Source organism: Pan troglodytes, chromosome 18, assembly GCF_028858775.2.
Source record: "Pan troglodytes isolate AG18354 chromosome 18, NHGRI_mPanTro3-v2.0_pri, whole genome shotgun sequence".
In the NCBI taxonomy this organism is placed as follows: Eukaryota; Metazoa; Chordata; class Mammalia; order Primates; family Hominidae; genus Pan; species Pan troglodytes.
In genome coordinates, this window is record NC_072416.2 from 66,311,840 (window position 1) to 66,333,374 (window position 21,535).

General features: G+C 47.1%; 1 protein-coding gene and 1 non-coding gene across 13 annotated transcripts in view; one reads left to right on the forward strand and one right to left on the reverse strand.

Annotated features, from left to right (window-relative positions):
* SLC7A6 (solute carrier family 7 member 6) overlaps positions 1-21,535 on the forward strand; it is a 36,583-nt gene that overhangs the window by 2,124 nt on the left and 12,924 nt on the right. For 4 of the 12 annotated variants that reach the window (XR_010152394.1, XR_010152395.1, XM_063797319.1 and 1 more), the window contains exons 2-4: positions 281-409; positions 3,128-3,178; positions 10,056-10,614. Coding sequence is in view for 8 of the 12 variants with exons in the window: in XM_063797319.1 (XP_063653389.1) it covers positions 10,092-10,614 (523 nt within the window). In the remaining 4 variants the exon portion in view is untranslated. Of the gene's footprint in view, positions 1-280; positions 410-1,635; positions 1,772-3,127; positions 3,179-8,322; positions 8,410-9,158; positions 9,269-10,055; positions 10,615-21,535 lie in introns of those variants that run through there. The other 8 variants (XR_010152393.1, XM_063797317.1, XM_063797316.1 and 5 more) reach the window with 5 other exon arrangements.
* On the reverse strand, positions 19,616-19,722 carry LOC112206012 (U6 spliceosomal RNA). Its single transcript, XR_002940134.1, has one exon. It is a non-coding gene; the product is annotated as a U6 spliceosomal RNA (small nuclear RNA).

The following is a 21,535-nucleotide window of genomic DNA, read 5'->3' on the forward strand; positions in this document are numbered from 1 at the left end:
CCAGAGCTGCCTAGACATACATGATTTAATGTGACAAGGCCAGTTCTCTGACAGGTTTGGGCTGGCTACTTCAGTTATACCCACCCTGTGGGTGTCATGGAACCTGCTAGTAATTAGGACTGCCCCTGCCGGGCATGTAAAATTTAGATTTTACAAGGAAATATCATTCTGCTGCTTTCTTGGTTAATTAAAAATAATTACATATATATATATTTAAATCAGCTTTCTCAGGTTAAAAGAGTTCATTTTTTGATCAGTTCCCTCCCACTCTTTGTTGCAGAGTTTATGTGGCCGAGGCAGACAAGTGGAATTAGGCCTTGCTGCAGGGGACTTCATTTCCTTCTCAGTACTGGACCCATTTATGAGGAGGTGGCTTATGAAAGTGTGATGTTCGCGTATTTCTTGACAGGTGAATATTGTTGCGCTGTCTTTTCTTTTGTTTGTGTGATTTACAAAGAGTTTTTACTTGTATACAGTGTGAATACAATACTAGTAAACAGAATGGCTTACACATAATTAACAACTCTTTAGTATTACACATTAAATAACACTGTAATTTATTATAAAAATATACATTTATTTATATTACAATTCTTTATAAAGAGTAATTGTGGTGGGTTTTTTCTTTCTTTTTTTTTTTTGGAGACAGTGTCTCACTCTGTCACCCAGGCTGGGGTGTGGTGGCGCGATCTCTGCTCACTGCAACCTCTGCCTCCTGGATTCAAGCGATTCTCCTGCCTCAGCCTCCCAAGTAGCTGGGATTACAGGCGCCCGCCACCATGCCCAGCTAATTATTGTATTTTTAGTAGAGACGGGGCTTTACCATGTTGGCCAGGCTGGTCACGAACTCCTGAGCTCAGGCAATCTGCCCGTCTCAGCTTCCCAATTGTGGTGGATTTTTTTTTTTTTTTTTGAGAAGGAGTTTCGCTCTCATTGCCCTGGCTGGAGTGCAATGGTGCGATCTTGGCTCACTGTAACCTCCACCTCCCGGGTTCAAGTGATTCTCATGCCGCAGCTTCCCGAGTAACTGGGATTACAGGTGCCCACCACCATGCCCGGACAATTTTTTGTATTTTTAGCAGAGATAGGGTTTCACTATGTTGGCCAGGCTGGTCCCGAACTCCTGACCTCAGGCGATCCACCCACCTCAGCCTCCCAAAATGCGGGATTACAGGTGTGAGACACCGCGCCTGGCCATAACTCAGAGAGTTTTATAAGAAAAAGTCTTCTGTGTTTTCACCATAGTTAAGATTTTGATTCAATCAGAGGGGGGAATAAAAAGATTTTGATGTATTTCTCTGTGATATAGCAAAATATTTTTTGGTCTTCAGCCCGTTTCCTAGCATACTACTCCTAAAATACTTAGAAAGATCAAAGTAATGTCTTTTTGTATGCTGATGGCTGGTGGCTGGCAGCCCCTAGAAAGCTTCAGGATGGGGGCTGGTCACTGGAAAGACCAAGTCAGGATTAGAGGGTTGGGACTTTGAGCCCTACCCCCAACCTCCGGGGAGGGGAGAAAGGAGGAGGGTGAGGTTAAGTTGATCACCAATGGCCAGTGGCTTAATCACTCATGCCTATGTAATGAAGCCTCTATAAAAACCCAAGAGGCCGGGGGTTTGGGGAGCTTCCGGATAGCTGGACACGTGGAGGTTCCTGGATGGTACTTCTCCCTGGGAGGACAAGGAAAGTCTGTGACCCTTCCCCCATATGTGGCTCTGCAAACCTCTTCATCTGTATCCTTTGTAATAGCCTTTATAATATACCAGTAAAGGTAAGTAAGTGTTTCTCTGAGTTCTGTGAGCCACTCTAGCAAATTAATTGAACTGAAAGAGGAGTCTTGGGAGCCCCAACTTGAAACAGTTCAGTCAGAAGTTCAGGAGGCCTGGATTTGTGCCAGGTATCCTGTGGGGGAGGGGCAGTCTTGTGGAACTGAGCCCTTCTGCTGTGGGATCTGATGCTGTCTCCAGGTAGATAGTGTTGGGATTGAACTGGAGGACACTCAGCTGGTGTCCCTGGGGAGAAATGATTGCTTGTTAGTGGGGAACCCTCCCCCTCCGGCATTTGGTCACAGAACTCTTCTGTGTTGATTATTGTGGTGTGAGAGTACGCAGTAAAAATGGTTTTGAGTTTTTCCAAACATTCTCAATAGCATTTTTTCCTTTAGTCATTATAAAAATTTTGGTTTCAAATCCACTTTGTAAAACTTGCTTTGTAATCGAGCTTTTCCCCCTTTCATCCCGTTTTCTGATGTAATTGAATTGTGATAAATTCATTTATTCCAAAAATTGCTTGTGGCAGTTTCGTGGTTAAATTTTCATGGGGAAATTTTGGTAGTCTGTTAAATTCCTTTATTACCTGCTGCAGGAGACTGCAGGAATTTAAAATTAAAAAAAATTTTTTTGTTGGCTGGGTGTGGGGCTCATGCCTGTAATCCCAGCACTTTGGGAAGCCGAGGCAGGCGGATCACCTGAGGTCCCAGGAGTCCGAGACCAGCCTGACCAATATGGTGAAACCCCGTCTCTACATTTACAAAAAATTAGCCGGGTGTGGTGGCGCATGCCTGTAATCCCAGCTACTCGGAAAGCTGAGGCAGGAGAATAGCTTGAACCCAGGAGGCGGAGGTTGCAGTGAGCCAAGATCGCGTCTTTGCACTCCAGCCTGGGCAACAAGAGCGGAACTCTGTCTCAAAAAAAAAAAAAAAAAAAAATTTTTTTTTTTTGTTTTTGCCATGTTGCCCAGGTTGGTCTCAAACTCCTGGCCTCAAGCCATCTTCTTACCTTGGCCTCTCAAAAGTGCTGGGATTACAGGCTTGAGCCACTGCACCCAGCCTATTTTTTTGTATTTTTTTTTTGTAGAGATGGGGTTTTGCCATGTTACCCAGGCTGAGAGAGATTGATATTGTGTGTGATCCTCACATACCAATTTCTCTCTTTTTTTTTTTTGTGGCACCTGTAACTAATTGGAAGTAGCAATTTCTCTTACGAATTGGATAAAAATTGAGGGAAAAGGATAGCCAATTCAGGAGGGTGATCTGGTAGAATTTTGATGCCCTCTCATAATGCCTAGCTGGAGGTAATGTCTTAATAATTGACCTCTTGAATCAACGATTTTCATTCCATTGTTGCAGAGGGTCTGCAGATCTACTCTGGGGACAGGATAGACAACACGTCTCACACAGGTACGCACTGCTGTTTTTGGAATGTATGTAGCTGCTGTTGTGATTAATTAAATGCAGATTCCTTCAAAACAGAGTCTTAGTAGCTTTTGGCCATTATTTATTCTTCTTTATCAATTGTTACCTGAAGAATAAGTACTGTGACAGAAAATGTCTGATGTTAATACAGCCAGTTCACCTACCTTCCTTCCTCTCTCCTTCCCTCCTTCCCTCCTTCCCTCTTCCCTCCTTCCCTCCTTCCTTCCTTCCTTCTTTTCTTCCTTTTGTAGAGACAGAGGTCTCCCTATGTTGCCCAGGCTGGTCTTGAACTTGGCCTCAAGTGATCTTCCCTCCCTTCTTGGCTTCCCACTGACTGGCCAGACATTTTACTTGTTTTTTTGGAGACCAGGTCTCACTGAAGTGCCCAGGCTGGAGTGCAGTGGTGCGATCTCTCAGCTCACTGCAACCTCTGACTCCCAGGTTCAAGGGATCATCCTGTCTTAGCCTCCTGAGTAGCTGGGACTACAGGCATGCATCACTATGCCTGGCTAATTTTTATATTTTTTGTAGAGACAGGGTCTTGCTGTGTTGCCCAGGCTGGTCTCAAACTCCTGGGCTCAAGTGATTCCCCCTGCCTCAGCCTCCCAAAGTGCAGGGATTATAGGTGTGGGCCACCGTGCCCGGCTTGACATTTTTACGTTTAAATATGCTATAATCCCATAATACATTACTACTATTTTTGTTTTGAGTAGTCAGTTATATTCTAAAGTTATTAAAAGTGAGCAAAAATGTGGTTGGACGCGGTGGCTCACACCTGTAATCCCAGCACTTTGGGAGGCGGAGGTGAGTGGATTACCAGAGGTCGGGAGTTCGAGACCAGCCTCACCAACATGGAGAAACCCCGTCTCTACTAAAAATACAAAATTAGCTGGGGCCGGGCGTCGTGGCTCACAGCTGTAATCCCAGCACTTTGGGAGGCCGAGGCGGGCGGATCACGAGGTCAAGAGATCGAGACCATCCTGGCCAACATGGTGAAACCCCGTCTCTACTAAAAATAAAAAAATTAGCTGGGTGTGGGGCATGTGCCTGTAATCCCAGCTACTCATGAGGCTGAGGCAGGAGAATTGTTTGAACTTGGGAGGCAGAGGTTGTGGTGAGCCGAGATGGAGCCACTGCACTCCAGCGTGGGCGACGAGCGAAACTCCGTCTAAAAAAAAAAGAGCAAAAATACGTATTTAAAAAATATTTACCTAGGCTATTTGATATTGCCCCACAGGTTGATGTTCTGTTCTATTTTTTCACTTTTTCCATTTTGACCCTTTTGGTTTTCATCTCACTGCTAAAGTTCCACATTTGTTTCTGCATGCTGTTCAACTTTTTCAGTAGAACCTTAAATGTATCAAACACAATTATTTTAAATTCCTTGTTTGATGTTTCCATTATCTGGGTCATCTCTCAATATGGTCCTATTGATTACTTTACCTCTTGATAGTGGGTTGTTTTTCTTGCTTTTTTTATGTTGCTTGTAACTTGTTACTGATTGCCAGATACCGTGTGTGGAACAGTAGAGACTGAGGTATATAGTATTTATTTTGGGAACTGGGTACAGCTCTTCTTTGCTACACTGTTTGTATGGGAGTTTGAACTCCTAGTCAGGAGACAGTAGTGTTTGGGTGTTATTGTTGCTATGGTTACGTTAGGTGCACCAATGGCTTCAAATTCTTCTCATGTTTCCTTGCCAGCTTACGGTTGGTTTGCTGGAGGGAGGCTTTTTCTCAGTGGTTATCCTCCATCCATACCCTCAGTTTATTAGCCAGGCATGGTAGTGCACACCTGTAGTCCCAGCTACTTGGGAGGCTGAGGCAGGAGAATCCCTCGAACCCAGGAGGTGGAGGTTACAGTGAGCCAAGATTGTACCACTGCACTGCAGCCTGCGTGACAAAGCAAGACTCTGTCTCAAAAAAAAAAAAAGAAAGAAAAAAGGTCTCACTCGGTCATCTCACTCTGTCACCGAGGCTGGAGTGCCCGTAGTGCCATCATGGTTCACTGCAGCCTCCCAACTCCTGAACTCAAACTTACCTCTTAGCTTTCTGAGTAAATAGCTGGGGCTATAGGCGTGTGCCATCATGCCTGGCTACTTTTTAATTTTTTTTGTAGAGATGGGGTCTTGCTATGTTGCCCAGGCTGGTCTCGAACTCTTGGCCTCAAGTTCCTCCAGCCTTAGCCTCCAGAGTAGCTGAGATTACAGGTGTAAGCCACTGCGTCCAGCCACCCTCAGCTTTAGGATTTCTCTGTGCACCTATGCCTCAGTGCACAGTCTCAGTGGTAGACTACTGTTGCTTGTTCCTGGGTGCTTGCTAACCTGGTGGTAGGGAGTAGGGATTTCTCTGTTGTCTGGTTCAGCCTCAGTCTTAAGCAGGCCCTGTTTGTTTCCCTGGGTCTTGGGAGTGGATCTTTCTGGGTGCTCCTGCCCTTTTCCCAGGAGAAAGACACCTCCAGTGGTCTTGCCCAGAATTTCCTACCCCTCCTCCAGGCATAGAGGTTTTTTTTTCTTTTATCCTGCCCCAGCTGCCTCAGGAGTGACAGAGTTTGCTGCCCTTTCCCAGGGGTTTATGGTTTTTATTCTTTAGAGGAGAAGGGTACAGGTTGGCCTTTGTATTTTCCCTCCCATAAGCCAGCACTACCAAGAGAGGTTTTCTCAGGTTACTTGCCCAGTATTTCTTCTGAGTAACCACTGAGGTCTATGGAAAAAACCTGAGTGTCTGTGGCTCTTACTAACCCACACTTGACATTTGGTAATTTTTAAAAAAATTTACTTGAATTCTTCTGACTCACCTAAATGGTGGTCTCATCTTTCTCCCACTGCCACAGGTGAGCCAGACCTTGTATCTCTCTATCTCCCTGGAGGTGGCCGTCTTTCCATCAGTTTCAATCTAGTTGGTTGCCCTGTAACTTCAGCTTTCTGATGGCTCCAAGAAAAATTGTTGTTTGTCACTGGAGTGGGAATGTGCTATCCATCCTGAGTGGAAGCTGGAAGTTGAGGACTTTCCATTTTATATTGGATTTTTTTTTTTTTTTTTTTTGAAACAGAGTCTCGCTCTGTTGCCCAGGCTGGAATGCAGTGGCATGATAATGGCTCACCGCAGCCCTGACCTCCTTGGCTCAAGAAATACTCCCACCTTGGCCTCCCAAGTAGCTGGCATGTGCCACCGTGCCTGGCTAATTTTTGTATTTTTTGTAGAGATGGGGTCTTGCTGTGTTGTCCAGGCTGGTCTCGGACTCCTGGGCTCAAGCAATCCTCTTGCCTCAGCCTCCCAAAGTGGTGGATTACAGGTGTGGACCACTGTGCCTGGCCTAGTTTTTTCTTATTTCATTTTTTTATAGAGACGGAACCTCCCTATGTTGCCCAGGCTACTCCTGAACTCCTGGCTTCAGGCAATCCTCTGGCCTTGGTCTCCCAAAATACTAGGATTATAGGCGTGAGTCATCATGTCTGCTCCCATTTTATTTGTGCTTTTTGTTGTTTGTTTTTTGAGACACGGTCTCTGTCACCCAGGCGGGAGTGCAATGGTGTGATCATGGCTCACTGCAGCCTCAACCTTCTTGGGCTCAGGTGATCCTCCCACTTCAGCCTCCTGAGTAACTAAGACTACAGGTGTGTGCCACCATGCCCAGCTAACTTTTGTAGTTTTTTGGTGTAGACAGGGTTTTGCCATTGCCCAGGCTGGTCTCCTGGGCTCAAGTGATCCACCTGCTTTGGCCTCCCAAAGTGCTGGGATCACAGGTGTGCACCACTGTGCCCTGCCAAGGTGAAGTTTAGATATGGAGAGAAGGTAAGGGATGGCCCTGGGGTTGTATGTGTAGCCAAGCCAGCCTGGGACTTAGTCATGTGCTCTTGGGAGCTGCTAGGGTTACATCACAATTTTGCTCTTGGGTGTTTAGCAAAGAGGTAGGAACTTTAACTACTTTTGCCAAGGACAGGCTCTTGATAACAATTGCATTTCTCTTTTCTTTTTTTTTTTTGAGACAGAGTCTTGCTCTGTCACCAGACTGGAGTGCAGTGGCACTATCTTGGCTCACTGCAACCTCCGCCTCCCAGGTTCAGGTGATTCTCCTGCCCCAGCCTCCTGAGTAGCTGGGACTACAAGTGCATGCCACCACGCCCAGCTAAATTTTTTTGTATTTTTATTAGAGACCGGGTTTCACCATGTTGGCCAGGATGGTCTCAATCTCTTGGCCTTGTGATCTGCCCGCCTCAGCCTCCCAAAGTGCTGGGATTACAGGCGTGAGCCACTGCGCCCAGCATGCATTTTGTTACTGAATGAAGATAAAGAAGCCTGGCATGGTGGCTCACACCTGTAATTTCAGCACTTCAGGAGGCCAAGGTAGGAGGATCAGTTGAGGCCAGGAGTTCAAGACCAGCCTGGGCAACGTAGTGAAACACTGTCTCTACAGACAAATTACAAAAAAAAATTAATAAATACATAAATAAATAGCTGGGCATGGTGGCAAGCACCTTTAGTCCTAGCTACTCATGAGGCCGAGATAGAGGACTGCTTGAGCCTAGGAGTTGGAGGCTGCAGTGAGCTATGATTGCATGATTGCACTCCAGCCTGGGTGACAAAGTGAGACCTTGTCTCTTGAATAAAAAAAAGAGAGAGAGACTGAAAGAGAAAAAAGTCTTATCTGCCTTCAGTTTTGTGTGATTCTGCTACTCTCCTTGGCTGAAGGAGTCCTTAACCTTCCAGCAGGAACTTTGTCTTTCATTCAGGTGCTGCGACTGAAATTCTAGGCATGAGGTCTTGTGGGGCTGTGACTGTGCCCCACCTCTCTAAATAAGGCCACTGGGTAGTTTCGCCGTGTATTTGACAAACCTGATAAAGCCATATCAGTGACACCAGTGCCAGGTTTTATGAATACAAAGGGAATACCTAGTAACCTCAATCCCTCCTCCCAGCTAGAGTCTGATGGAATAGGGGGAGCTGTATTGGTCACTGGGGTCAGATTTCTCTGCTTGTCTCCATGTTGACTTGGGTAGAAAAGGCATCCTAGGTCTCTTTGCACCTGACTCTTATGTGAGACTATAGGCTCCCCAGCTGTGTACTGGTTTTGTTCTAATGGATGCCTGGGCTCACCTGACAGGCACATGAAAATAAATATGTTTCCAGGTGCCTGCACAGGAAACCTGCATGGCTTGGTGCCAGAGTGAGAGCAAAAGTGGTGCTGCCTTAAAGCTCAGCCTCACTGAAGCAGAGGTAGGCTGCCTTCACTCCTGGGACTGGGGGAAGGCTTCACTAGGGCCTAGGAGGAGCTTTTTTACTTGGTCTCAGGTCCAGACTTGAAGGGGTTTGGGACAGGGAAGGCAGGAGTTTTGGGTGGGGACTGTGGAGATCAGCATTTCCCCTAAGAACTACTCACTCTTGACTCTCTGTGGTTTCCTTGCTCTGAGCTCCTTGAGGCCAGATTCGGGCACATCACATACACATTTGTTGAACAGATAAGAGACTTCTGGAAAGATGATGTGCTTGCCGATCCTGTTCCTATTGCTGATTCTTGGAGGTTATCTCTGTGACCTTAAAGGACTAACTCGTGGGTGGGAATCAAATGGCCCACCAGATTTCTTCTGAAGATGAGATGGGATCAAAGGATCAGAAGTGTGACTGGCACAGGAGTTGAGGGAGGGAGAAGATCACGCTGGGTGCAGGGTCAGGAAGGTGCTTATTTTCCTTTGATAGATTCTGGGTCCTTCATAGGTAGGTTAATGTGGAATCCAACATGAGGGGCATGCTGGGGAAGAAAGCAAATACGCCAGTGGCAAATTAGCCCTGGGTTGGGATGCCCCTGGATGTCCTTTCTCCACCCTGTCTTATTACGTAACCCTTCTCTTTCGGGTACTTTGGAAAAAGAAAGATGTGGAATGGGCAAGCAGCAACATGGGAGAGTGAGGTAGGTGTTGCAGACACAGTGATACCCAGGCATGTTTTTTTTTTTTTTTTTTTTTGAGACCAAGTCTCGCTCTGTCGCCAGGCAGTGGCGTGATCTTGGCTCACTGCAACCTCTGACTCCCTGGTTCAAGCGATTCTCCTGCCTCAGCCTCCTGAGTGGGGATTACAGGTATGTGTCAACACGCCCAGCTAATTTTTGTAGGTTTAGTAGAGACGGGGTTTCACCATTTTGGCTAGGATGGTCTCGATCTCCTGACCTTGTGGTCCGCCTGCCTCGGCCTCTCAACATGCTGGGATTACAGGTGGGAGCCACTGCGCCCAGCCAGGCGTGTATTTTCATGAGGGACTTTCCCTTGGTTTAGTCACTACAATGACTAAACCTGTCTTAGCATCTTCCTCGCCCTTCCCATCACCTCCTCATGTTCTGTACTGGCCTGAGAGTAGCTGCAGATGTCTCCATGTCTTGCTGGACATTGCAGAAGTCCCAGTTTACATTGAGTAGAGGTGACTGGGCAGGATTACCTGGGTATGGACAGTGAGAAGCCTTTTAGGCTGGTGATGACTGTGTACCAGGTGCAGGGACTCTGGTCTTCTCTGCAGGGCAGGTTTGTGGGTTTTAAGCTGGTGAGAACAGAGCAGAAATCTATAACTCAAGGAGAATCCAATCGTTGGACAAATTTAATGCCAGCCTATTCTGGGCTGCAGGACAGGTATTTGTCATCAGAAGTCATTATCACATCATGCGTGAGCTCTCATGGTGTCTTTCTTGGGAGCAGTGAAGGTCTACCCACTTCTATTGCCCTGTGTTCTATGGTGGGAACTGAGACAGGCCTATTGTAGTTAGGGCTGTGTGCATGGCATGCTGTCCCTAAATAGGAAAATGGGCAGGGAAATCTGGTCTAAATAGAGCCTCACCAGCTCCTGCCCTAGACTGACATACTTGTATTCTTTGCCAGGCCACAGTAAACACAGGTGTGCAGGAACCGTTTGTCATGGAAGCCAGGGAGCCTGGGAGGCCCACACCCACCTACCATCTTGTCCCTAACACCAGCCAGTCCCAGGTGGAAGAAGATGTCAGCTCACCACCTCAAAGGTCCTCCGAAACTATGCAGCTGAAGAAGGAGATCTCCCTGCTGAATGGGGTCAGCCTGGTGGTGGGCAACATGATCGGCTCAGGGATCTTTGTCTCACCCAAGGGTGTGCTGGTACACACTGCCTCCTATGGGATGTCACTGATTGTGTGGGCCATTGGTGGGCTCTTCTCTGTTGTGGGTGCCCTTTGTTATGCAGAGCTGGGGACCACCATCACCAAGTCGGGAGCCAGCTACGCTTATATTCTGGAGGCCTTTGGGGGCTTCATTGCCTTCATCCGCCTGTGGGTCTCACTGCTAGTTGTTGAGCCCACCGGTCAGGCCATCATCGCCATCACCTTTGCCAACTACATCATCCAGCCGTCCTTCCCCAGCTGTGATCCCCCATACCTGGCCTGCCGTCTCCTGGCTGCTGCTTGCATATGTAAGTGGGGGCTGAGATTGGGAGGATGTTAGGGGGTGGGGGGTACTACAATAACAGTACTTTAGGCCGGGCACGGTGGCTCACGCCTGTAATCCCAGCACTTTGGGAGGCTGAGGCGGGCGGATCACCTGAGGTTGGGAGTTCGAGACCAGCCTGACCAACATGGAGAAACCCCGTCTCTACTGAAAAAACAAATATAGCTGGGCGTGGTGGCGCATGCCTGTAATCCCAGCTACTCGGGAGGCTGAGGCAGGAGAATTGCTTGAACCCGGGAGGCGGAGGTTGTGGGGAGCGGAGATCATGCCATTGTGCTCCAGCCTGGGCAACAAGAGCAAAACTCTGTCTCCAAAAAAAAAAAAAAAAAAAAAAAAAGAGATACTTTATATTTGAATAGCATATTTTGCATTTTGGAGGGGAGGGAGGCTTCTTACCTTTTGAGGAAGTAATTTTACCAGTCATTTGGTCCTGAGAGATAAGTAAGCATAAAGGATGGGGATGGGAGAAGTTTGAATCTGTTCGTGGCTTTTGGTGCCTCATATTCCTCCTCTCTTGGCTGCCCTTGTTCTGTTTTGTGGTCTGTGTGACGGGTTGGGGCATGTCTTTTATTTGTCTTGACAGCTGTTTCGATTGAAGTCAACATTGCTAGTTGTAAGCCCAGAAAAAAACCCCACCAGTGTTGAGGCCTTTATTCTGTTGCTAAAGGGAAAAAAAAAAGAGTTATTTTATTTCCCAGATTTTTATCTTAAACCAGTTAAAGTCATCAGTGAGAAAGTAGGCTTCACTAGACTGTGGGAGTCCTACGGTGTTAAACCTCAGGCCCACACGACCCTTTCCTGTCTGCCATTGCTGCTCTTTGTGGCTTGCTCTGAGCAGCAGGTACAACAAAACACCTTTTCTTCCTAGTGTATCAGACTTCTTTACACTGACTTTGTAAACAAGCTCTGCCTGCGGCCACATTTGAGTTTCTGCAGATAGAACCTGAGAGATCTCAGTTGATCCCTCTTTATTTTCCTTTTTCTCTTATGGGGTAGTAAGGAGAAAAGATTGCTGTGAATTTACCCAGCCTTGCAGAACTAGTGTTTTAAATGAGAAAGACCCAGAATTCTATGTTCCTTAGCACTGTACTGCCAGAGGTACTTAATAATATTCTGTTCTTTCCACATCTCCGCTTGCAAAAGCATTGGCAGTATATGCAGTTTATCCAGTGTTAAAAATAGCCTGAGAGTACCTTGGAGTTAGCAATAAAGGACTGTAGAATACCCATGCCTCTTGACTTTATGGAATTTGTTAAAGACAAATTAAAGGGAAAACCCTCCATATTCCTTGGGATAGTGAGGGGGAAACAGATACCCTTAGGATTAGGGAAGGCGGCTGCTCAGCTGTATGTCTGATAGGCTTTGGCTAGGGAGACTCTGGTCTGACTGAGCTTTCTAAAAAAGGCAATAATTTTCTGATTATAAAATATGTTTATTAGGCCAGGCATGGTGGCTGACGCCTGTAATCCCAGCACTTTGGGAGGCTGAGGTAGGAGGATTGCTTGAGCTCAGGAATTTGAGACCAACCTGGGCAACATGGTGAGACCCTGTCTCTACAAAAAATCAGATTAGCTGGGCATGTTGGTGTGTGCCTGTGGTCCCAGCAATTCAGGAGGCTGAGATGGGAGGATTTCTTGAGCCCGGGAAGTCGAGGCTGCAGTGAGCTATGATCACGCCACTGCACTCCAGCCTGGGTGACGGAGCAAGACCCTGTCTCCAAACAAAACAAAACAAAACAAAAACCTCACAAAGCATGTTTATTTAGAAAATTAAATTACTCTTAAGTCATCCAAAATCTACCACCAAAAGAAGAGTACTTTTTTTTTTTGAGATGGAGTCTTGCTCTGTCACCCAGGCTGGAGTACAATGGCATGATCTCAGCTCACTGCAACCTCTGCCTCTTGGGTTCAAACGATTCTCTTGCCTCAGCCTCCCGAGTAGCCAGGATTACAGGCGCCCACCACCATGCCCAGCTAATTTTTGTATTTTTAGTAGAGAGGGGGTTTCACCATGTTGGTCAAGCTGGTCGAGAAGAGTACTTTTATTTATTTATTTATTTATTTATTTTGAGACGGAGTCTTGCTCTGTCGCCCAGGCTGGAATGCAGTGGCGCTATCTCGACTCACACCATTCTCCTGCCTCAGCCTCCCGAGTAGCCGGGACTACAGTAGGCGCCCGCCACCGTGCCCGGCTAATTTTTTGTATTTTTAGTAGAGATGGGGTTTCACCGTGTTAGCCAGGATGGTCTCGATGTCCTGACCTCGTGATCCGCCCGCCTCGGCCTCCCAAAGTGCTGGGATTACAGGTGTGAGCCACGGCGCCCGGCCTTGTATTATTTTTTAATTAAAAAAAATTTTTTTTGAGATGGAGTTTCGCTCTTGCTGCCCAGGCTAGAGTGCAATGGCATTATCTCAGCTCATCGCAACCTCCGCCTCCTGGGTTCAAGCGATTCTCCTGACTCAGCCTCCCGAATAGCTGGGATTTCAGGCATGTGCCACCACACCTGGCTAATTTTGTATTTTTAGTAGAGACAGGGTTTCTCCATGTTGGTCAGGCTGGTCTTGAACTCCTGACCTCAGGTGATCTGCCCACCCGGCCTCCCAAAGTGCTGGGATTATAGGTGTGAGCCCCCATGCCTGGCCTATTATTATTATTATTATTATTATTATTATTTTTATTTTTATTTTTTGAGACCAAGTCTTGCTCTGTCGCATAGGCTGGAGTACAGTGGCTCGATCTCTGCTCACTGCAACCTCTGGCTCACTGCATCCTCCACCTCCCGGGTTCAAGAGATTCTCCTGCCTCAGCCTCCCGAGTAGCTGGGAATATAGGTGCGCACCACCGTGCCCAGCTAATTTTTGTATTTTTAGTACAGACGGGGTTTCACCATGTTGGTCAGGATGGTCTTGATCTCTTGACCTCGTGATCCGCCTGCTTTGGCCTCCCAAAGTGCTGGGATTACAGGAATGAGCCACCATGCCCAGCCATAAATACCTTTTGAGGTCATCTTTTCTTGTAGGTTGTATACTGCTTTATAATTTTTTTTTTTTTAATTGATCATTCTTGGGTGTTTCTCGCATAGGGGGATTTGGCAGGGTCATAGGACAATAGTGGAGGGAAGGTCAGCAGATAAACAAGTGAACAAAGGTCTCTGGTTTTCCTAGGCAGAGGACCCTGTGGCCTTTTTTTTTTTTTGCAGTGTTTGTGTCCCTGGGTACTTGAGATTAGGGAGTGGTGATGACTCTTAACGAGCATGCTGCCTTCAAGCATCTGTTTAACAAAGCACATCTTGCATCGCCCTTAATCCATTTAACCCTGAGTGGACACAGCACATGTTTCAGAGAGCACCGGGTTGGGGGTAAGGTCATAGATCAACAGCATCCCAAGTCAGAAGAATTTTTCTTAGTACAGAACAAAATGGAGTCTCCTATGTCTACTTCTTTCTACACAGACACAGCAACAATCTGATTTCTCTATCTTTTCCCCACATTTCCCCCTTTTCTATTCGACAAAACCGCCATCGTCATCATGGCCCGCTCTCAATGAGCTGTTGGGTACACCTCCCAGACGGGGTGGCGGCTGGGCAGAGGGGCTCCTCACTTCCCAGAAGGGGCGGCCGGGCAGAGGCGACCCCACCTCCTGGACGGGGCGGCTGCCGGGCAGAGGCGCCCCCCACCTCCCTCCCGGACGGGGCGGCTGGCCGGGCAGGGGCTGCCCCCCACCTCCCTCCCGGACGGGGCGGCTGACTGCTTTATAAAATTAAAAAAAATAATAATATTGGCTGGGCATGGTAGCTCATGCCTTTTGTAATTCCAGCACTTTGGGAGGCTGAGGAGGGAGGATCACTTGAGCACAGGAGTTTGAGACCAGCCTGGGCAACAAAGCAAGACCCCACCTCTAAAAAAAAAAATAATTAGCCAGGCATGGTGGCAGTGGCAGTGGTGTGCATCTGTAATCCTAGCTACTCGGGAGCCTGAGGAGGGAGGATCCCTTGAGCCCAGAAATTCAAGGCTGCAGTGAGCTATGATCATGCCACTGCACTCCAGCCTAGGTGACAGAATGAGACTTTGTCTCAAAAAAAATTTCATATTTAATCTCTTTCATCAAATACTCTTAGAAAACATGGTTTGAAGATACATAAGCAATCTCCAGGCAGTATAGTATAGTGGTTAGGATTGCAGGCCTCCATGCCAGACTGGATTTAATTTTCAGCTTTATCATTGACCAACTGTTGATCTTGGGGAGTTAACTAATTGCTGCCTCGATTTTCTCTTTTATTTTTATTTTTTGAGACAGAGTCTTGCTTTGTTGCCCAGGCTGGAGGGCAGTGGCTCAATCTTGGCTCACTGCAACCTCCACCTCCCAGGTTCAAGTGATTCTCCTGCCTCAGCCTCCCAAGTAGCTGGGATTACAGGTGCAAGCTACCATGCCTGGCTAATTTTTATATTTTTAGTAGAGATGCGGTTTTACCATATTGGCCACACTGGTCTCGAACTCCTGAGCTCAAGTGATCTGCCCACCTTGGCCTCCCAGAGTGCTGGGATCATAGGTGTGAGCCTGTAAGTGTGGGCCCGCCAGCCTCTTTCATTCAACATGTACTTTCATCCAGATTCCTCGGGATCTGAATTCCTGCAGGCTTTCTATCCTAGAAGCACTGGCTTTTCCAGAATCTAGGCCTGAGGGCAAGAACTTGCTTGTCATAGTAATGGCCAAGTCATAAAACCATATTCTCTTCTGACTAGGGTAGGCTTTAGGGTTCAGCTTACTTCCCTTCTCGGAACTTAGGTTGCAGTATCAGGCTTTCAACAGAGCTGGGATATGCTGAGTCTCCTTGAGTAGAGACGGCAGTGGGAACAACATGGTTTCAGGAGACATAAATTGCACGAAACCAATTAGGTTATTTAGGGGGAAAGAAATGAAAGGTCTGCACTGAATCTAGGGTAAGACTTCGGTAGGATAGGAGAATTAAGTTGGTCTTGAAATTGAGGCATGAGAGGGGTCCGGCTTGTTGGTTGGGAGACTGCCTAAACAAGTTATAGCCACGCCATTCTAGACACTTCCATCCTAGAAGGGAGGGCCCAGGAAGTCTGTATATAACCAACTCTAGGGCAGAGGCTGCCAGCTGGTGGCCCGTGAGCCAGACTTGGGCCCCAGAGATAGATTTGTTTGGTTTGTGGTGTTGTAAATAATTTTGAATTAGTTGCCAACATTTGAAAATCAGGACTTGCCTTTTCTCTTGAAAAATCAAAAGTTTGGGCATCATTGGACCCAAATTCCTGCCCGATAAAATAAGCTGAATTTCAGTAGTCGTAGCTCCTTTAAAAAAAAAATTTTTTTTTTTTTTTGTTTATTTAAAAGGAGTATCCCTATGTTGCCCAGGCTGGTCTCAAACTCCTGGCTCAAGTGATACTCCTGGCTCAAGTGATGCTCCTGCCTCAGCCTCTCCAAGTGTTGGGATTACAGGCATGAGCCTCTGTGGAGGGCTATGGCTCCTTTTTTTTTTTTGAGACAGAGTCTCCCTCTGTCACCCAGGCTGGAGTGCAGTGGCGCGATCTCGGCTCACTGCAAGCTCCGCCTCCCAGGTTCACGCCATTCTCCTGCGTCAGCCTCCTGAGTGCTGGGACAACAGGTGCCTGCCACCACGCCTGGCTAATTTTTTGTATTTTTAGTGGAGACGGGGTTTCACCATGTTGGCCAGGATGGTCTCGATGTCCTGACCTCGTGATCTGCCCACCTCGGCCTCCCAAAGTGCTGGCATTACAGGCGTGACCCACAGCGCCCGGCCGGCTGTGGCTCCTTTTAAATGGAGTATGGACTCCCCAGTCCACTGTAGTCCTCCACTTCTTGTATTATACCCAGACTTTCTTGCCTTTGCTCACTCATATTACTTTCCTGGCCTCTGAAGGCACTGCACTTTCAGATCCTGGCTTTTAGGCTGTACCCCATCCCCTTCCCAGGTTATACTGGCAAGGAGATCCAAGCAGCTTTTTGCAGATTTCAGGCTATTTTATTTTACCTACTAATTATCCTAGAACAGTGGTTCTCAGCCAGAGGGGAGTTTATCTTCCAGGAGACATTTAGCAATATCTGGAGACACTTTTGGTTGTCACAACTCCTGGAAGGGGGTGCTTTTTGCTTCTAATGGTAGAGGTCAGGGGTGCTGCTGAACCATACCACCATGCACAGAACAGCTTCTCACAATAAAGACTTACTTGGCCTAAAATGTCAATAGTGCTGAGGTTGAGAAACTCTGTCTTAAGGGTGCACTCTGTTCATATGTGTTCTGGGGTTTTGGAATCTTATGTGGTGAGGCAGGGCCACAGGCTGCTGACTGAACTCAGTAAGTTTAGGGACTCATACTCACTTGTGGGACTAATGGGGAGAAATGTTGGTTCTTGAGGTAGGTACATAGGGTCTCCACTTTGCCTAGGTGACCAGCAGGATTCACAGTAACCCAGGTGCCCAGTATTATAAGAGTACTTGATTTGACTGCAGAAGGGTGATGTTTCTGCCTTGGGTGTTGTCAGCCCATTTAGCTTTGTGGGCTTTGACCTCGGGATCCTCCCTCTTGTGTAGGCTTATACACATCAATGGAAAGTATTTGCTTTGAAGATTTCAACATGGAAGTAGTTCATTGCTGACACAGCAGCATCAAAGCCCAGCGCCTGCTCACAGCTGAGACTCCATTCCCCCTGAGTTTGTTTGGCAAGGGTGACAGTGAGCAGGAGGAAGAGAAGGGGGGAGACTGGGAAGGATGAGACTGGAGGGAAGAAGAAACACTGTATGATCCCTGAGTATCCATTGTTTCCATGCTTTCCTGCTCTCTTGGACCCAGGCCTGGTCAGAGTTCTCAGTAGAAAAGATATGCTCCTCATTTTGGCTAGTTGCTATGGACAGACAACTTTCTTGTTCTGAGAGTGATACGGGGCTAGGGAGGACTGGGTCTTGATCATAGTTGTTTCAAGACTCCAACCCTATATATAGTTCGAATGCTTTCATAATGGGACTAAATGTATTTGAGTAATTAAAAACAAAGACACTGGCCAGGCTCAGTGGCTCATGCCTGTAATCTCAGCAGTTTGGGAGGCCAAGGCAGGAGGATCACTTGAGCCCAGGAGTTCATGACCAGCCTGGGCAACATAGCAAGAACTCGTCTCTTAAAAAACAAAATAAAACAAAAAACCACAAAAAAACAAGGATACTTTAAAAAAAGACACATACATTACATATTTATATACATCCCAGGAGGTAGCCACTGATTCTGGGATCCCCATTTGGAAGGGTTTACCTCCCCTGGAGTGTTGGAGAGCATTTCACTCCTGAATGTCTTGTAGTTGTCCCCTCCCTACCCTGCCTTTCTTCCTTTCTTCCTTCCACATTTTTTTTTTTTTAGATGGAGTCTCACTCTGTTGCCCAGGCTGGAGTCCAGTGGCGTGATCTTGGCTCATTGCAACCTCTGCCTCCCGGGTTCAAGTGATTCTCCTGCCTCAGCCTGCTGATTAGCTGGGACTACAGGCATACGCCACTATGCCCAGCTAATTATTTTGTATTTTTAGTAGAGACGGGGTTTCACCATACTGGCCAGGCTAGTCTCAAACCCTTGACCTTGTGATTTGCCCGCCTCGGCCTCCCAAAGTGCTGGCATTACAGGTGTGAGCCACTGCGCCCGACCTTTCTTCCACATTTTTGTTGTTATTTTTTGTTTACGGTTGCACTCCTTTGTCCTTGAATGCCCCTTTATAACATTCAGCCTGTCTGGGAGGAATTGGAAGGTTTCCCTCCGCTCTCTGTTGCCTGTGGGAAAAGAGAGTTGTGACTACTGTCAGCGTAGCTGGGAGTACAGCTTCAGATTGCCAGGCAATCTCCTCATCAGAAAGAGAGTATGAAAGGCACAGTTCTGCGAGAGGGTGCATATGTTATTCACTATTAACTTGGGTTTCAGACAACAGAAAACCTTTAGCAGCATGGCTCAAACATGTTGATGTTTGTTTCTCTCACATGTTAAAAGGAGGCAGTGTGGTTTGGATGACTTCAGTTCTTCAGGGAGCCAGGTTTATTCCTTCTGTCTTCCTGCCATCCTCAGCCTGTGACTTCTAGCTGGTGGTCCAGGATGGTTATTGAAGCTCTAGCTGTCATGTCTGCACTGTAACTGACAAGAAGGACAAAGACACTGCCTCCCCCATTTAAAGACGCTTTCTGAGGTCTTATATGAAATATTTGCATACATCCCGGGAGAAAACCTGGTTGCACAGCCATACCTACCTGCAGGAGAGGCTGGGCAATGTCAGCTTTATTTTGGACAGCCATGCTTTCAGCTAAAATTTCTATTACGAAGGAAAAAGGGAAGAACAGATAGAGGAAGATAACTAGCCATGTCTGCCACAGAGACTTTGGGGATTTGTTTCTGCTTTGGCTTTCAGTCTGGATCTGCCATGTGAGTACTCCTTTCTCAGCAATAAGCTCCCAGAGAGCCTTGAAGACCCTCACATGGGTCCCACGCTCATTGGTGCAGGCTTGTCCAGCAAGGAAATGAGATCAGGAGAAGAGGGAAGGCTTGGATGTTTTAATTGTGGTAGCTGAATCTTAGCATCTGGCTTTTAAGGCCCAGTTGTTGACTTTGTTTGAACTCTGATAGTTTATGGTAAGCTAGGGGGGCTGGGAGTTCTGGGAAGCAATAGAGGAGTAAGGATCAGATGGTGAAATTTTGTTTCTTAATTAGAATCAGGAGAACAGTCAAGGGACTTGATTCTGCTTGACAGACTGTTCTAGGAGCTCTCTGTTCTCTGGCAGGGTTGATAGTAGGGTGAGGCAAGCGAGGTGCCTGGGGTCAGCGTTGAAGGGCGTACTCACTCTCAGGTTCCGGCATGTGGTCCCCTGAGAGTGAGTGCCTCCTTAAATTTTGTGCCCTAGGTGCCTCCTAGCTTCACACTACCCTGGCTCTGCCTTCTGGTGCTACATTGTTGCTAATGAACTATTTTTATTTTTAAACAAATTCTTTAAAAAATTTTCAGGGGCCATGCTAATCTTCTTTGCGTCGTTCCAATTTTAGTATATGTGCTGCTGAAGTGAGCACGAACTATTTTTATTTTTATCTAGAAAGAGGCGTATGTTCGTGGTAAACCATGGTAAACCACAGAGTGGTAAAAGTCTCCTTCCCTCTCCACAGCTTTAGTCTTTCTCCCCAGAGGAGCCACTCTGACCAGGTGCTTTTGTATCATTCCAGCTGGTCTATTGGAATGGACTCTGCAGGCATTTCCACAAGCAGCCTTCTTTATTCATTAGTTTAGCACATAGTTGAATTTCCACTGTGTGTAATATTTACCTGTGCACAGAGAGGACCAAACCTGTAGGACATTTATGGCAGGATAGAAGGAAGGAGAAGGATCAGAAGTGAGACCCAGTGCCAGTTAGTGGGTCTGAGGAGAGTATCAGCTTCTCTTCCCCTTGGAGCTGCAAACCAGAAGCACAGTTAGCACTGCCAGGATATTGTCAGACAGTCTCTTTCTCCATGTTTATTTCCACCTTTTTGTGTTTCTCTCCTTTTATCCTCTTCTGTCTCTGCCTTCTTGTCTCTTATCTCTCACCCCTCTGTCTCTTCTGTGTATTTTCTCGTCTTTCTTTTTTTTTTTTTTTTTTTTTAGAGACAAGTTCTCACTCTGTTGCCCTGGCTGGAGTGCAGTGACTATTCACAGATGCTATTACAGTGCACTATAGGCCCAGACTCCTGGGTTCAGCAGTTCTCCCACCTCAGCCTCCCACACAGTTGGGACTCCAGGTGTGCACCGCTGCCCCAGCCCCCTGTCTGTCTTTTTGTCTAAGCTGCATGCCCTCCCACTTCTGCTTCTTTCTGTGTTCTGCTTCCTTCCTCTATTTACTTATGGTTTCTGTCCCTTTGTTACTAAGGGCTTGTATGTGACTTTGACTTGCTGTAGCTCCTGACCCTTCTGCCCATTACTGTTAGATTCAGTTTCTTGGTATTCCAACTCTGTGTTTCTGGGAGAGGCAATGTAACAGGCTCAACTTGGGTCCAGTGTCTGGCTCCATCAGTCATGATAGGGAAGGGGGAGCAATTCCCAAGAAGGAGCTGGGCAGGTACTTCAAAACGTGGCTACTGTACTGTGTAGGGGCCTATGGATTACTGGTACCTATTAACTAGGTAATCCTTATGTTAGCTGATTGAGGCTTAACCCCATACAGGTAGCTTTGATCATCAGGGTAGGTCCCTGGGAAGACCTGCCAGCAGCACGCATTTCTTTGGGCTGCTTCTCCCCTCCCATTTGACCACCGTCCCCCTACTCCCACATCATGACTGACTAGTAAGCACCTGTGTTACTGGCCAGTGTACTGAGTGAAAGCTCTTTGAAGCCATTGAGCCTGGCACCTGCCACCTGTGTTCATTTTCACAGGCTGGCCATAGGCACTTCTCTCCATTTGAATGGAGGAATATCCAACTTTCTGACAATTTGCCTTGCTCCAGGGAATTGGAAGTTAGAGTGAAAATCTTACCACCTTGGTTCCAACCAGGGTTTATCAGTGTCCCTCTTTGCTTGGCGATGAGCTTAAGAAAACAACGTGGCCAGGCATAGTGGCTCATGCCTGTAATCCTAATATGGGAGGCTGAGGCAGGAGGATTGCTTGAGCCCAGGAGTTCCAGACCAGCCTGGACAACACAGCAAGACCCCTGTCTCTACAAAATAATTTTTTTTTTTAATTAGCTGGGTGTGGTGGTGTGCACCTGTGGTCCCAGCTAATAGGAGGTTGAGGTGGGAAGATCACTTGAGCCCTGGACATCGAGGCTGCAGTGAGCTGTGATCGCACCCACTCCAGCCTGGGTGACAGAGCAAGACCCTGTCTCAAAAAAAAAAAAAAAAAGAAGGAAAGAAGGA